Source organism: Abrus precatorius, unplaced genomic scaffold, assembly GCF_003935025.1.
Source record: "Abrus precatorius isolate BTA unplaced genomic scaffold, Abrus_2018 Scaffold10, whole genome shotgun sequence".
Lineage (NCBI taxonomy): Eukaryota > Viridiplantae > Streptophyta > Magnoliopsida > Fabales > Fabaceae > Abrus > Abrus precatorius.
The window spans coordinates 32561623-32577973 of record NW_020874292.1 but is presented as its reverse complement, the minus strand read 5'-3'; the positions used below and the strand labels follow the sequence as shown (position 1 = coordinate 32577973).

Below are 16351 nucleotides of genomic sequence, written 5' to 3'. Positions count from 1 at the left end.
AAGTTACTAATAAAAGCAGCTAAGCATTCGGTTTGAATTGATTGAGGAAAAAAAATTTACTTGAACCAATTATAAATAAAATTTGCATGTCAATTTGAGAATAATATCAAAATCAAACTAATTTGAATTGATATTTTGCGGTTTGAATTGGATCAGTTTCTTTTGGTGTTTTATTATGTTTTTCTTTAATTTTTAAGGGAATCAACTTTTAACTTTTTGATTAGTAAATAAATAAAATTTTACTAATTAGAGCATGAATGGAGTTATAATTATATAATTTGTTGTAGTAATTAATTTTTTATTTAAGAAACAATGTTTATTAAATAAATTTTAAATCAAACATCTTTAAAAAATAATAAAAAATATTGAATCTCATCATAAATTATAATATAGTTTAACAAATAAATCTTAAATCATAATAATCTCATCTTTTTCTTAAAAAAAGTAGAATCTTGTTTTATAAAATATATGTTAGATTACTATTTATATAAAAATATAATACAAAAATTTATATAAAGTATGTTTATGGTTTGGTTTCGCTTGGTTTTGAAGATGAAAGGCAAAAATTTAATCAAACTGTAAAAGAAAAAGCAATTTTTTTAGGTTAATAGTTAATTCATTTTTTTAAAAATAAATTTTACAGTTTGAAATGGTTTAGATCCATTTTAAATACCTTTAGTAGTAGGATTCATTGAATCGTCGAACAACAATATGTTGAAAATGTATTAAAAGAGAAGAGAAAAGTGAGAGGGATAAATTTTAATCATTAAATTTAATTTTGAATTATTATTTTTAAAAGATTAAGCGATATGAAATTTTAAAATGATCATATAATTTTTAAAGCTGTTTCTGTCTTACTATCTATGTATGATGTATGATTTAATGATAAAAATTTATTCCTTTTATCTTTTATATTAATTTTTTTTATTACGCAAATTTTTTATACACTAAATTTAACTTTTAATTAATTTAACTGTTGAGTTATATGTAATTAAACATTCGTAAATATGTAACTTAAAATTGTTCATATTTGTATACATTTTTAAAAGTACATTATATATTAAAATAGTTATTTGAATAATTCTTAAATGATATACAAATTTGTTAATTTGCTTTGCTTAATATAAATTCTAAATTCAATGGTTAGATTAGTGTCCAAAAAATGAATAAGAGTAAAAGACTTATCTCTGGAATAAATAGATTCTTTTTTAATTTAAATTATTGTTATTTCAACTAAGTGGCCATTTCTTAACTTTATTTTATTTTTTTAAAAATCTAGTCAAATTTATTTTATCTATAAATTTAAGGGAAAAATGTTAACTTGGTGCCTGTTTGTTTATCCGGTAATGGAACGAAACGAAATTTCGTCGGATCAAAACAAAACAAAAAAAAAAAAAAAAAAAAAGAAGAAAGAAAGGAAATTTTGTAAATATAATCTACGGTCTCATGAATAGCATGATTTCTAAGACACATTTTTTATTTTTGCTCTGCCAGGAATCGATTATGATGGTTCCTTAGGAGAAACAAATCAGAGTCTTAATGATGTTAATCGTACACTTTGTTTAGCCCTTATCTTAAGTTATTTCCCTTAACACCCATATTAGTTAGTCATGGTAATTGTTGTTTTCCATTTAATTCGTTTTCAATAAATAATTATTTCTTTTTGTTCATTTTTCAGAATACTTTTATAAAAATGAGTCATTATGTTTAAAATTTAAAAATGATCCTATATACATTAATAAGTTTTTAAAGTTAAGTGCAACCAAAAAAGGTAAGGTGTAAATAAATAATATTATCACAAAACAAAAGACGACAAATTCATACTATTTCATGAAGTTAATAATAAAAAACAGTTTAATTTTGATTTGTGTGGCCGTTTAGTTTATATTTTCCTTTTTTAAAAAAGAAAAGGTTAGCGGTGCAGTTACACAGTTGACAGTACACAGCCAGAGGAGAGAGAGAGGATCCCGTGGGAGTGTCCGAGAAAAGAAAAGAAATAGGCTTAGCTTAAAAGAGCGGTGAAGTTGAGGGAACGCGAGGGAGAGTTTATGATTAATACCTGTTATCAGAATCTGACCTTAGAAAGTATAGTTAGTGAGAGGAAACTATAAGGTGTTATTATTATTATTATGAGTAGCGAAAAGGAAAAAACATCTGCACCTTCGTCTTCTCCTTCACCTTCCGTAGAACTCTGCAAAGGCATCAATGGCCTTGAAAAGGTTCTTCTCCGCGAGTCTCGTGGTTCATCTGCCGAGGTTCTCTCTCTCTCTCTCCCTCTCTCTCTCTTATGTATCTCTTCGTTTTGTTGCTTGATCTGTTTCTGTTTTATGCTATTCGCATTCGCTGCTTAAGATTCGACTTTTTCATCGCCGATTCTCATTTTTCGCTTTTGCTGTACTGAGTGCCGATCTCGTGAGAGTTCGCTTGGATCCCGATTTTCTGGTTCCGTTCACTGTAATTACGGTTAATTAGATGAGGATGCTCGATCTAGCTTTGTACACTGATTTTTGCTGTGAAATAAACCTCATAAGTAAACCTCAAGTAAAGTTAAAAAAGAGAAAAAGAAAACTCGATTGTGTTGTTGGATGCTTCTGTTTGATTCTGACGGCGTTTCATTTTTTTTCTTTGTGATCTTCAGGTGTACCTGTACGGTGGTCACGTGACTTCCTGGAAGAACGACCACGCCGAGGAATTGCTTTTTCTCAGTAGTAAGGTGCGTGCTTGTGTGTGAGTTACGAAATGTGTTTGTATTTCATCTATTACTGCTAGTTTATTAATTTGGTTAGCTCATTTCTTTTCTTATGCCTCCATGTTTTAGTTTCAGTAATTTTTCTTCTATTTTGTGCTGTCTAGAGAGAATAGAAATGTTAAAATACTAACTGTATATTTTAGATCTCAATTAGTTTGTGAAGTCTTATTTTGCTTTGAAAATAGTCATTGAGTGATCAGAAGAAATCACTTGTAATAACTGTTGAATCTTTCATTAGTTCAAGATCTTGATTTGTTTTGGTAAGACATTAACGGTTTTTCTAACATGTGCCCTTCAGTACACAATAAGAACACACTCGTATGTATAAAGTTTTTATTACAAATAACAAGATATCACATAATTTAATGCATTAATAAACGTTATAATTTTCAATAAAAATTTACTATTTCTTGATTTCTTAACACGTGTCCTTGGGTGAATGTTAGAAAAACCAAAACATTAATATCAAACTTAATTTCTGATTGTAAAGGAGGATTTAATGTCTCTAATTTGGCTTGGAAATCCATGAGTTTCTATCGTGCTTAAAATTTCATGTATAAAATGTTTGAACCCCTTGTGACTATGGTCTGTCCACTTCAATAGCAGTAATCCAGATTAGCCAAAATTATTTTGATATGGTCTGTCTGAGTGACTATGGTTTTGAATACTTTCAAGGCCATTGTTCATGTTGATTAGATAAGTTATTGTTCATTTTGTTTTACTGTTAACTTGTTCCTTATGCAGGCTACATTTAAGCCTCCAAAGGCAATTCGTGGAGGGATTCCAATATGCTTTCCACAAGTATGTACTTCTTACATATTTCTGTTTTCCATGATTGCTTTTGTATAATGCACTTTTAGAAGAAGAGGTAAAAAGTGAAGGATGGAGAAGAGAGATGAGAAGTGAAGTGTTAAATGGTTATATATTCTTAAAACTTAAGCATTTAAAATTAAATTGTTATGAAAATAAAGTAGATTGCCTACCCCGTTCAGAAAATTAAAATAATATCTTATATTAAGTAATCATATTACAGATTGGAGGTTCATGGTGGTGTGTTAAGGAGGGTGAATTGCTGGCAGTGGATGGGACTCACAGTTAATTTAATGGATGCTAGGGTTCTGTGAACAGTACCCTTGGGCTTTGAGTTTTGTGGATTTTAGAACAGTCCAAAGGACATTAAATTTTCAATGGTATTAATATTTAATGCTTTTGGCCAGGCAGAATAGGCCAGTTTAGTAGTGATCATAGTAGTCAGTCAGTGCGGAGTGGGCTTTGCAGCCAAATCAAGGCCCAAATTGTGTCTTGCTAGCGCACAATGGTGGTGCTATGCTAATGGCTTTGTAAACTTGATGTTGCCCCTGCCACTGCATTGTATTGGTCTTTTTTAAGGGCAAAAAGGACATTTTGTCCTTACTCATAAATAAATCAAAAAAGTCCTAAGTTTCCCTGTTTAAGAAGCATACACTACATGCTGAAACATTTCTCTGTTCTCTCTTTTCTCTGCTTTAATGGCTCTCTTTCAGCCTTTGCCCACCCATTTTGCCAGAGACAACATCATCCTTGGCGACCTTGAAGACTGTTTTCTAGATGCATTTCCTTTCTTTGTTCTCTCTTTCCCTTCTCCAGTGGCACCCTCTGCATCTTTTAATCTAAGTCATCTTCTCCAACAGCTTTCTCGTACTTGTATATTTTGCTTAAGACCAGACTAGACCTATCTTTTGTTGATAATTATACATATGCTATGTGTTACAAATCTGAGTATTTTTTAGCATTATCTATGTAATTATGTGCATATATATAGAATAAATATTTAAATTTTTATGATAGTGGTTATCCCCCACTATAGCATTTTTGGGGGTCAGCTGCTGTGCTGCTATCCGGGATTGGTAACTATGGAATGGATAACTAACCATGATTGAGTAGAAGAAGACAAGAAATAAGCCTAGCCATCACGCAATTGGTTGATTTGATGTCGTCATCCAACCACACAAAGGGCCACTTGCTGCTGAAATTTGTGAACAATCTTTCTCTATTTGATAGTTGAGCACATTAGAATCAAGACTATTCAAAAAGTTGGGGAAGTTGTCAATGACTCAATAGCTTATGGCCCAGTTCAAATAAGCTGCCTCTAATAAAAATTTAACAGTTCAAATAACTAAAGCAAATGATAGAAAATCCCATACATAGACACAACTTTATGCCCACCCTCAAATCCCTTAAACTGAAAATAAAACACATGCTAAAGTAACAACTTATTGAGATTGTTACTCTGAACAATTATGATCTTGTATGATAATAACAGTTATGATCCTGTAAATAAAGAAACCAAAATAATATTAGAGCATTTTCCTTCTATATTTTACTGCTGTCTTGGTCAAACTAAATCTGCAAATCCTAAATTGCTACTAAATTAATTCATTATTAAAATAATGTAATTGAAAATTCTACAATCTATTTTTGAATATTATCACGATTTGTAAATGGCCTTCCAAAAATATTGCATCTGTTGTTATCATCACATTCCAGATTATATGATCACTGAAATTCACTCTGTTGCAGTTTGGAAGCCTTGGCAGCCTTGATCAGCATGGATTTGCTAGAAATCGGCTCTGGACCATTGACGATGACCCTCCTCCATTTCCAACAAATACTTTGAGCAAAGCCTTTGTTGATTTGATTCTCAAGCCTTCTGAAGAAGACATGAAGATTTGGCCTCACTGGTATTCAATAGAAAATGTTCAATATGTTGTTTAGGTTTATTTTTTAATTACCTTGTTTAACTTAAAGCTCATAGTTTGAATTATTTATATTATATTTCATTTTCCTAATTATGTGTCTTTCTGTTTACATATAGTTTTGAGTTCCGTCTTAGGATAGCTCTGGGACCAGGAGGAGATCTGATGTTGACATCAAGGATCAGGAACACAAACAGTGATGGGAAGCCGTTTTCATTCACCTTTGCCTATCATACATATTTCTCTGTATCGGACATAAGGTTAGTGTTTGAGAACATATTTGTCTTGCACTTCAATATCACAGTTTAGTATTAGTGTTCTGTTTTTTATTTATTAATCAACACTGTTGACACATTTAGCAACTTGCTCTGTTTGCTAGCAACCTTAGTTTGTCTATTTCAGAGATGACATTTTATTAATTTTGTAATGAATATTCAAATTATTATATTATTAATTGGAGAATTTTGTAACCAGATTTGTAGTTTTGGTTGTTATAGTTGTCCATAATTCAGATCCAAAAGTTCATCGCAACAATAGATTCATTTATGAGATAGAAAGGGATCTCAAAGCACTGTTGTGGGAGCTTTTAATTTGGCGGTGGTGGGGCGTGGAGGGGGGAGGGAGTGTATAACTTTGGATACTTACTTAAAAAGGGTCAAGGAAGGCATAATAAAATTATAGAAACAATTAAAATAGATGTTATTGTAAATTGTTTCACTGGAAATTCATATTTTGAGAGCCAATCCAATGGCTTCAATTGGTTTACCAATGTAGTCAACCCCACATGGGGGATAAGCTTACTTCTTGTTGTTGCTGTATCTGTAGATTCTGTAGACAATTAAACGAACAATAATCTGAACTTTTTCCTAGTTATGTTGGCAGTTTGATATTAGATCTGTGTTGGAAAGTGAAAGTTGTCTTGGAACTTTTACAATCATCTATGCATTTGTGGCTTGTATAAAGGTGAAGAGTATATATCATTTTCAGTGAACCAATGTGAAAATGATTAGCTAATGTTATTCCTTGAATTAAATTTGCATCATGCAAATGCTATCATGTTGTCCAGTTAAATTTTCTGTGCTTATGTACTTGACTAAATGTGTTGTATTTGGTGAATTTTTTTTAAGTATGATACTTTGGTTAAATTTCTCAACTTTTGGGTGATTGAATTAGAAATTCCGTTGTATTTATAAACAACCCACTTATGTTTCACTTTTCGTCATTTAGTATGCTAATTTAACTTACTTTTTTATTATATTTTTTTGCATTATTATTATTATTATTTAATAGATTAACGTCAAACTTGTTTATTTGAATTCAGTGAAGTTCGGGTAGAGGGATTAGAGACCCTGGATTATCTTGATAACTTGCAGAACAAGGAGCGCTTTACTGAGCAGGGGGATGCTTTAACGTTTGAATCAGAAGTAAGTTTTTTCTTTTTACCTTCTATTTTGTTTTAGGAAGCACTGATACTGAAGATTTCAGTGAATTGAATTAACTGAAATAAATTAAATACATTTCTTTACTTTTCATCTGAATAGATACTTTAGGTGAAACTTAAATCAGTTTTATTTAATTGACAAAAACAAAAAGGAAAAATAATGGATCCAGATCACTTGGTTACGTAGAACAATGGAACAATTTATAGTTGCTAAAGATGTTTTTCATTTTTTTTAGTTACTTATAAATTTAAATTATTTTGCGAGTATTGAATTCCTGCTGCAAGTGGCTTGAAAACATTTGCCGAACAATGTTTTCCATTTGACAGCTTGTGCATGTGAAAGGATGAAGTGATGTAAAAGTGTACTATATCCTCCATTCACAGAAACAATTAGACAGTTTCTTCTTTCCCATCCTAGTTTCCTGTTTTTTGTCTTTTGTATCTTTTTCACCCTTTAATCCGATAACTTGCTGCAATAGGTATGGCCCAGTATTTTCTGGTTGATGCCATGCCACCCAATCCACATCGGCCATTGGTTGGATCCAATCCATTTCTGAAAGAAACCTATCTTTACTAAAAATAAAATTGGAAAGAGGAACAAAATAAACAAAAACACGTACCCAATCTGGTTTGTGTACTGTGCTGGTTTATAGTATTAGTTGACTGATTCTAGGCACATGCATGTAGCAAATTATGTATACTGATATTTCATAGGCTTTGTTGACTGTAAATTGATGCTTCTGTTTTTCTTGATATGGTAGGTTGACAAGATATATCTTAGCACCCCCACAAAGATTGCAATTATTGATCATGAAAAAAAGAGAACATTTGTTTTGCGTAAAGATGGCCTTCCTGATGCTGGTGAGTATTAATCAGTCATCTTATATTGAAATTTTGTGCTTCTCATAAGTGTACTGATTGGGACTTCATTATTTGTAATTTTATAATTTAAGAATATCAAATTGTACTTCATATATGTCTGAATGTACAAGAACAGCTGGGGTAGAATGAGAAGTCAGATTCCCAGTATTGTGTAAAATATCTGTTCTAATTTCCATATATAAAATCTTCATGTAAGGTTACAAGATATGCCATCTAACAATATGGTGACAGTGACTTCTGCAAGAAACTGATTTAAGCTAGCAATGGCATTTTCCAAATTTAACTTTGAATACTTTTGGATGTCTTTGATTTGGTGCTTTTAGCTTGGGCTGTAATCTATTCATGCCTGACTTTATAGCTTGAAATTGATAGCTTCATTAGAGACAAACTTAACGACTCTGAACCAAGTAGATTATTATATATGGCTTTATTAAATTGAGCTGTGACTTCTAAGTTCTCACATTTAAGTGACTGTATGCAAAATTTTTTGTATTAACATTTATTATTAATCTATGCAGTGGTGTGGAATCCTTGGGATAAGAAAGCCAAGGCTATGTCCGATTTTGGTGATGATGAGTATAAACATATGCTTTGTGTGGAGGCTGCTGCTATTGAAAAGCCTATCACATTGAAGCCTGGAGAAGAATGGAAAGGAAGGCTAGAGCTTTCAGCTGTTCCCTCTAGTTATTGTAGTGGACAACTTGATCCCCAAAGAGTTCTTCAGGGCAGCTGAAAGATCATTGTTGTGTTCTGTGTCCTGTACAGGTAATAGCTGCAAATTGTTATATTTCAATTCAGTTGTCTTTTTAACATTACTAATAAAAAGGAAATAAGTCTTGACTTACATTGTTCAACCGAGATTTTTGTTTACTAAAGAATTTAGTAGATATTTGATTGATACTTGTACAAAGTATAGAAATTAATAGAGAAGGAAGAAAGGAAGTTTGAGTATCCTTGAGCGAGAATGATACACAATGCTAAATCAGCTAACTGTCTTCACTCTTCACTTACATTGTCCTACCTCTGCTACTTTTGTTAGAGGACTAAGGTCTAGTTTGGGTAAATTTCTAGAGAAGTCTTTATAGAAGAAAAAAATTAGAATAAATAATGTATAAAATTTATCTCATAAGTTAGAAGCAACTTATTTTCTCAAATTTTAGAGAAGCTAAATTAGAGAGCATTTCAAAACTTCTTAAAAAATGGAGAAACATAAGTTATTTTTGTCTCATGAGAAAAGTTTTATTAATTTTTTATACTGATTTGGTAAGAAATTTTCTATAAATATATCCCAACTGGGCCTAACTATAACATCTCTAACAACTTTAACTAAGGTTTTGCTATCAGAAGTTGGTCTGCTCAGCTATTTGTGCTCATCTTTATTATCCTAACATGTACTTCTGTAATTGGGCTTGTTGCTAAAAATTTTTGTCCATCCTTTTAGTGTGACATGTTACTTCATTTTGCACATGTAACTGCAGAACATACTTGAGAAATAGAATTGTATGATATTTGTTTGTTTTTATTCAAGGTTCGAATTGGGTGTTATTTTCACCAATTGGCATATCATTGCTTAAGATGTTGCGTTTCAACAGTTGTTCCGGACTCTGAAATTTGGTCATCTTGTGCTTTGATATTTATGATTTGATTGGTTAGGGATTTCTTTAGTTCTCGTATTACTCAGGTGGCTCTGGTCTTTCAGACGTGTGTTGATCCATTTAAATGTCTCACTAATCCTTAGGAAAGATTTATCTGCAGGTAGCCTGTTGCGACATTTATGGATGATGAAGAAAGTGTCTCAGTAATTTTGCCCCTTCATGTTTCATTTAAGTCTGTGTTGGACGGATGAACTCATGTTGGATAGAATTTTATTAAACTGTTGTTTTCCCCCTTTAATGGATGAGTAGTGTGGTCATAACAAACTGAACAATGCATATATGCTGAAAGGGTCCACAGTTGTTGTCATGGAAGATAGCCTACAATTCAACAGATTTTCACGTTGGGTTGAATGGCCCAGACCCAGAGGGATTCCCTTTGAATCCATAGTTTTTTGGGTTCTTAAATCCCTATTAATTGTTTATTTCTAAATGTTGTAGGCCTATGAAACACATCCTTGAAAAATATTTTATAATACTAAAGGAATTTACTACAGAAGAACGCTTCACAGGTCATATTAAATATTTGTCTTATTTTGTTACATTATACTATGTTGCTTAAATATTTCTGGTTTAGTTTGTTACATTATCCTACCTTTGTCGTATAAACATACTTTACCAGGTAATGCTATCTTGGGGGATGAGTAATATTATATACCTGGTAAAATTGGGAGACTAACTTCTAGGATTTTGCTCCTTTGAAATGAAGAATTGCACTCAGTACAAGAGTTATTTTGCACGAAGAATTGCATAAAATTGCGAGTCTATTAATCATTGATTTAAAGTTATTTATTTTTAGAAAATTTTTAAATTTATATTAAAAGGTTAATAGATATTTCATTTTATAAAAGTTAAATTCAAAATTTTTAAATCCCTTCATTTAGCTGTCAATATTTTATTGTGTTTAAAACATTTTTTTTATTTTGATTCTATAATTTGTTTTTTTTTTTGGTATAAAGAATAAAATAAAAAATGTGTATAAAGGTCACAATAAAGACTAAAACGAAAAAGTATTTAAATATGAGATAATAAAGTTACAATAGAATTTAGTAACAGAAATTATTTTATAATTATTTTTACTTTAAGGACTTATTTACTTTTATAGATATCAAATAAAAGATATTTTTTGTAGGGACCAAAATAGTATTTAAGTTAAAAATACACTACTAATTAACTATAATTATTAGCCAAACACAACCTTGGAGTGTGCTTTCACAGGTCTTCCTCCTCTTCTTAGACTTTTAGCATTTATCTCGTAAATAGAGTGAAGGATGCACTTGCATGACTTGTTGTAAGTTTATCGTTATATATATGACTCCTCTAAAATGAGAATTTATAAAGCAAAATGTGAAGTTATAAGTAACAATTAGAAAATTAATGAAATAGATCTTAAGAATTTCATAATTTATACACTTATTTTATTACAATCTTAATTGCTAGTTTTTTTTTTTTTTCAATTTACAGTTATATCACGTTGGCATTTGGAAAAGTTTCTATAAATTTTAACAAACTTATATTATTATGGAAGCACTTAAGTTCAAAAGTAAAGGTGTTTTGTAGCAAACAAAAAACAAAAAACAAAAAACAAAAAAGGTAAAGGTGTTTAGTTAAACTTTTAAAAGTAATATTTTTAAAATTTTATTTTAATTGGTTTTACGGTGAATTTTATCAAAATAAATAAAGTTATTAAATTAAGAGCTTAAGATAAATTTTCTTGTGTAATAATTGGTTATTAAATTAACACTAAATTAAGCTAATTATCCTGCACATTCTCTAAGATGCGTGCATCCCTCCAAAACTTTGTTCTTTTCTCTGTTGAACCTCTTCATTTTTCCCAGTTTCTTATATAACACAAATAGTCAAACCATGTAGTTCTTCAGAATGAGTTTAACACGGCGAATATTAAGTTGAAGTGGGAACCGGCAAGAAGCGTAAAACTGTGATTTGCATCGCTAAATAGCGGTAAAATGGAGCCCCAATATCATGGTCGAATTGCATAATAATATTGCTTGTATTAAGGGGTAGACTGCAAAACAGGGTTACTGGGTACATACAGGTCAAGTCTACTGTGGGTGACAGATTTCAGTGAACAGGGTTAAAAAAGTTTGAAACTAATTTAGATTTGCAAAAATAATATTTAAAATGAATAAAGTCTGATTTTTTATGAGTAATTATGAGGTTAACTCACATTGGTTTGATTAAAAAAGTGTGAATTTAACTTGAGTTCTATATTTTATCTGATAAGTTGGGACTGACTGAGTTGGGTTGGTTGATTTTGCCATAGTTGTCCATGATAAAAATGCTAAGCCCTATTTTTGGCACATTCATTGTTCTTTGCTTAGACTTGAATCAAAGATGCTGGAGTAGCGTGTATCATTGTTATTGTTCCGTAACAATAATATGATACTGGGTACCATAGATTATTCTGAAAGGCAAATGGATTTAGAAAATGCTTGCTTACTGGCTCAATAGCTCATATTATTATCTTACAATCGTTATTGAAAATAATGGCTTCCTTAACTATTTTTTGGTCAGGGTAATGAGCTGAACATATTATTTTAGAAATTTATCTTGCTGTGTTGACTTAGTTCTAACTGTTGAAATCGAATTAAATTCAATTGCTTCTTCGGAAATCAAGGTCAGCAAATCATACGAAAATTAAGAATTGATGACTACATGAATAGGTTTCATTTGCCACAGCTTGTGATGTTTGAAAAAGAGAGATTCGCTCATTGATCTAGGAATTTGATTGACTCAGATTATTGCTTCTACCGCGAAAAATGTCCTGATAATATAATATGACACACCTACAGAAAAGAAAGAAAGGGGATAAATAAAACTACGAAATATACTATAGACTTAAGAGATGCATTATGTTCTAAGCTATTGCATTCTTCTTGTAAAAGTATTCTATCAAGGCCATGTATGAGCCATGATTGTCCCAATCAAATTTTTTTTTTCTTTCCCTTTACCATTGAAAAGTTACGCTATTAATAGCACAGCTAGATCACTCTCAACCTGGACAATAGTTAAATCAATCAATAAATAACTCAATACAAATTGAGCCTAATTTCTTGAATCTCGCATGCAAATATGGAGGAATTTGAGTCTTTGACCTTAGTTTCATAAACATCCCACATGATTTGATTTCGTGTTTGAACATTTGGGTGAATATGATTGAAAACATTAAGTGTCATGTGATATTGATTACATAAACGTTTCTTTTCTTTTTTTAACAATAAATTCTGAAGTAGACCGTAGGTGAGTAGTTAAGAGTTAGGAAATATTAAAATGCAATTAACTTGAAAATATCATATTTATCTTTATCTTAAAAATTTAAGTTTCTGCCTCTACATGAGAATATATTTAAAATTTAGTTACTTTCTTATTAAGTACGCGACTTTCTTACTTTGAACATTTAGTTTTTATTGTTTTAAAATGATATATATTACTTAAATTTGATTTTAAATTTTAATTTGTCTAAATTTAAAGTTTTGTTACATTATTTCAAATTAAAAATATTTTTTTTTAATATGGACGGTGGTGCAGTGATATAAAAGTCTTGTTTGTTCACGTGTATATAAATCTTATCACGTGTAGACTCTTGAATCAACAGCAGCCTCAAACTGAGAATGAAAATTAGTCTTAGGCTTTTTACACTTGAGACACCTTATAATCTCATACTTCAAACAAAGATATTTTTGTAGATAAACTAAAATTTAATATTATAATAATTTTAGTAAAGTTCTAAATTGAATTTTATTATTAAATTTAAATTTTGCACATCATATCAATAAAAATAAGGTATGTTGACTAAAATAATTTATTTAAATAGTTACCTTCTTAATTTTAAAAATTTTATGTTTTTGATTTCTTTATCTTTGATTGGTAAAATAAAACATTCATTATTTATAATAAAAATGTCTACTATTTTTAAATTTATCTTTGTAAAATTTTAAAAAATTACCCTAGCTTGACTTTCTCTCACCAAAGATTTATAATTTGCCTCTGAAAATGAGAGTGAGAGATATCAATTTCCCTTTCTTTGATCGTCAGCTCATATATTAAATTCCCTTTCATAAGTTGAAGTTCACTTTCAACTAAATTTTGAGTATTTATTTGTAATGAGTAGAATTAAACTTTCTTGCCGCCCAATTACACCTCCACAAATTCTCAACGTTGCTTGAATATTCTAGGGGAATAATTTTCTATATTTTGAGCAGACAAATCAAATTTTATTTATAGAAATTTAATATATTTTAAAAATTTATCAGTTTATATAGAATATAATTATTTATTTAATGAGATAATTTTACAAATTAAATAATATTTAAGTTATCTCATAGAATAAATAATCTATTCTAAGTGAACTGATGAAATTTTATTTATAAAAAGTTAAATAAAAAATAATATAATATTTCAACAATTATTTATCTCTTGGAGTAACTTAGACAAATCCCAATATAGCAAGAAATTTTTAAAGCCATCTAACCTTTAATTACGCCTCCTTCAACTTATATCAAATAACATACTGAAGTGTGTAGCCAGACTGTCCATGAATCTGACATTTTTTCTTACTCTCATCAATCTTTCTCCAATTTAGTAATCTTATTTAATTTCAACCCATTTTTCGTAATCACATGGAACTATTGGCATGTACAATTTTTATTTATATATATACACATATATACAATGAACCTTACAATTTGTAGCACAGTAATCAATTCATAGCAGTAAAACTATACAGAACAGAACAACTAGTAATGGAAGCTCTTAGCTTCTTTGTGGTGTTATCATCCTTGTTGCTTCTCCTAATTAGTACACAATCAAGCTCAGCTCAACTTACTTATGGCTTCTACCGTAACACATGCCCCAATGTGGAACAGTTGGTTCGCTCTGCCGTTCAACAAAAGTTCCAAGAGACCTTTGTGACTGCTCCTTCCACTCTTAGACTCTTCTTCCATGATTGCTTTGTGAGGGTGTGTAAGCATATCTATTTCTTGACTTCATGATTATCACATTCACACAAACTATAGTTAGTTCTAATTGAGTTTTTATCTCTGCGTTCAGCAAATTATATAATTTGTTCATGTTTGTCCAATATCATATTTATTAATTATTCAATGATTTTAATTTATTGAGATTTTGAAAAGAATAAACCTTTGTATTAGTTCTTGAAATCATAGGTGTCAGTACTCACTTTAGTACCTGACTTAAATGAAATTCTCATTTCAGTCCATCATTTTACAAAGAATCATTTAGTTTAGTTCTTACTTTATTTATTATTGTTATTTTGCACTAAAAGAGATTAAAATAAATGACTATTTTTAAAGTCAAAGACTAAAATGAAGATTTCGTAGAGTAAAAAGTTGAAGAGTTGGCTTACAATTTTAAAAACAAAATAAAAAATTTACTTCTTTTGAAAATGTTATTGATATTATTTTTATTTCTTCACAGGGTTGTGATGCTTCGATTTTGCTTTCATCTCCAAATAATAAAGCAGAGAAAGATCATCCTGATGACATTTCACTTGCTGGGGATGGCTTTGACACAGTGGTTAGGGCCAAGGCAGCTATTGATAGTGACCCTCAATGCAGAAACAAAGTCTCTTGTGCTGATATACTTGCTCTGGCTACTAGGGATGTGATACGTTTGGTATGATACAACTTCAACATTACTTTGATTTTTCTTGATATAGTAGAGTCTGCAAAATGAAGCAAAGGGGGAAGAAATTCTATGTTATTATATTGCTCTTAGTTTTATTGATAAATAAGTAACAAGTAAGATATTACTTTTTAAGGTGCTTTCCAACTTCCAAGTCTAAGCTTTGATATTTAACACATTTCACAATGCTAAGTTTGATCATATGTTTGGCATCATATTGATTAATAATCGTATAATTGCATAATGTAGACTGGGGGACCATGGTATGAAGTTGAATTGGGAAGGCGTGATGGGAGAATATCTACTATTGCAAGTGTTCAACGCCGTCTTCCTCGCCCTGACTTCAATTTGGATCAACTTAATTCTATGTTTAGCTTTAATGGTCTCTCCCAAACGGATATGATTGCATTATCAGGTAACACACAAAAAGTGACATGGTTGTGTTATATTTCATTACTCAAGCTACTTTACACCAATTGACTAATTTAAAGCTTTTAAATTAATTTTTTTTTTTTTGGCCAAAAGATTGAATATGATGTGTTTTAATTGTGTAGGTGCACATACAATTGGATTCTCTCATTGCAGTCGTTTCTCACACCGAATTTACAATTTTAGCCCCAAAAGGCTGATTGACCCAACACTGAATTGGCAATATGCTTTGGAACTTAGAGAGGCTTGCCCTCTAAGAGTTGATCCTAGAATTGCCATAAACATGGACCCTGTCACACCTCAAACGTTTGACAACCAATACTTCAAGAATCTAGATAATGGAATGGGTCTCTTCACTTCTGATCAGGTGCTGGCTAATGATGCAAGGTCAAGGGACACAGTCAAATTATTTGCATCAAGTGAAAGAGCATTTAATGATGCTTTTGTTGAAGCTATAACCAAGATGGGAAGGATAGGTGTTAAAACAGGAGATCAGGGTGAAATAAGATTTGATTGCAGTAGGGTGAACTAAGTACAATGATGGTGTCATCCTTTAGAATAATGTTTGGTGCACATATATGGTCACCACATACAAGTGTGTGGAATGATAGAACGAAGGTGGAGCTGTGGGGAAAAAAAAGGTACAAGTAAGGGTAGTTACAATAAGATGGTGATTGGTGAGCATCATGAAAAATAAGAAGGGGTGGGTGACATTATTCACTTTGTTATTTTTAATTGTTTGATATATGAATTTTGTATATTTCATAATTCAGAGTTGAATTAATTATTGATGGAGTCC

The 16351-nt window shown here is 30.6% G+C and overlaps 2 protein-coding genes across 3 annotated transcripts; both read left to right on the top strand.

The window, feature by feature from the left end:
• Positions 1–1926: 1926 nt before the first annotated feature.
• On the top strand, positions 1927–9968 carry LOC113865341 (putative glucose-6-phosphate 1-epimerase). Of its 2 annotated transcripts, none has more exons than XM_027499820.1 (9): positions 1927–2255; positions 2639–2713; positions 3494–3550; positions 5309–5469; positions 5604–5744; positions 6806–6908; positions 7687–7786; positions 8326–8572; positions 9563–9968. In XM_027499820.1, exons 1-8 carry the CDS (start codon positions 2130–2132, stop codon positions 8538–8540), a joined length of 978 nt encoding a protein of 325 aa, XP_027355621.1. In that variant the 5' UTR covers positions 1927–2129; the 3' UTR covers positions 8541–8572; positions 9563–9968. The 2 variants fall into 2 exon arrangements, with proteins under 2 accessions (XP_027355621.1, XP_027355629.1); XM_027499828.1 differs by having other exon boundaries at positions 1929–2255; positions 9551–9968.
• A 4254-nt stretch (positions 9969–14222) lies between these two features.
• Positions 14223–16084, top strand: LOC113865353 (peroxidase 16-like). The gene is made up of 4 exons (XM_027499841.1): positions 14223–14438; positions 14917–15114; positions 15373–15538; positions 15678–16084. Exons 1-4 carry the CDS (start codon positions 14223–14225, stop codon positions 16082–16084), a joined length of 987 nt encoding a protein of 328 aa, XP_027355642.1.
• The last annotated feature ends 267 nt before the right edge of the window (positions 16085–16351 follow it).

Bases quoted from the DNA above. Each gene is read 5' to 3' on its own strand.
- LOC113865341 (XM_027499820.1), top strand. From the start codon at position 2,130: ATGAGTAGCGAAAAGGAAAAAACATCTGCACCTTCGTCTTCTCCTTCA. The intron at 2,256-2,638 runs GTTCTCTCTCTC...TGTGATCTTCAG, and splicing joins CTCGTGGTTCATCTGCCGAG to GTGTACCTGTACGGTGGTCA. The intron at 7,787-8,325 runs GTGAGTATTAAT...TAATCTATGCAG, and splicing joins AGATGGCCTTCCTGATGCTG to TGGTGTGGAATCCTTGGGAT.
- LOC113865353 (XM_027499841.1), top strand. From the start codon at position 14,223: ATGGAAGCTCTTAGCTTCTTTGTGGTGTTATCATCCTTGTTGCTTCTC. The intron at 14,439-14,916 runs GTGTGTAAGCAT...ATTTCTTCACAG, and splicing joins TCCATGATTGCTTTGTGAGG to GGTTGTGATGCTTCGATTTT. The intron at 15,539-15,677 runs GTAACACACAAA...TTAATTGTGTAG, and splicing joins GGATATGATTGCATTATCAG to GTGCACATACAATTGGATTC.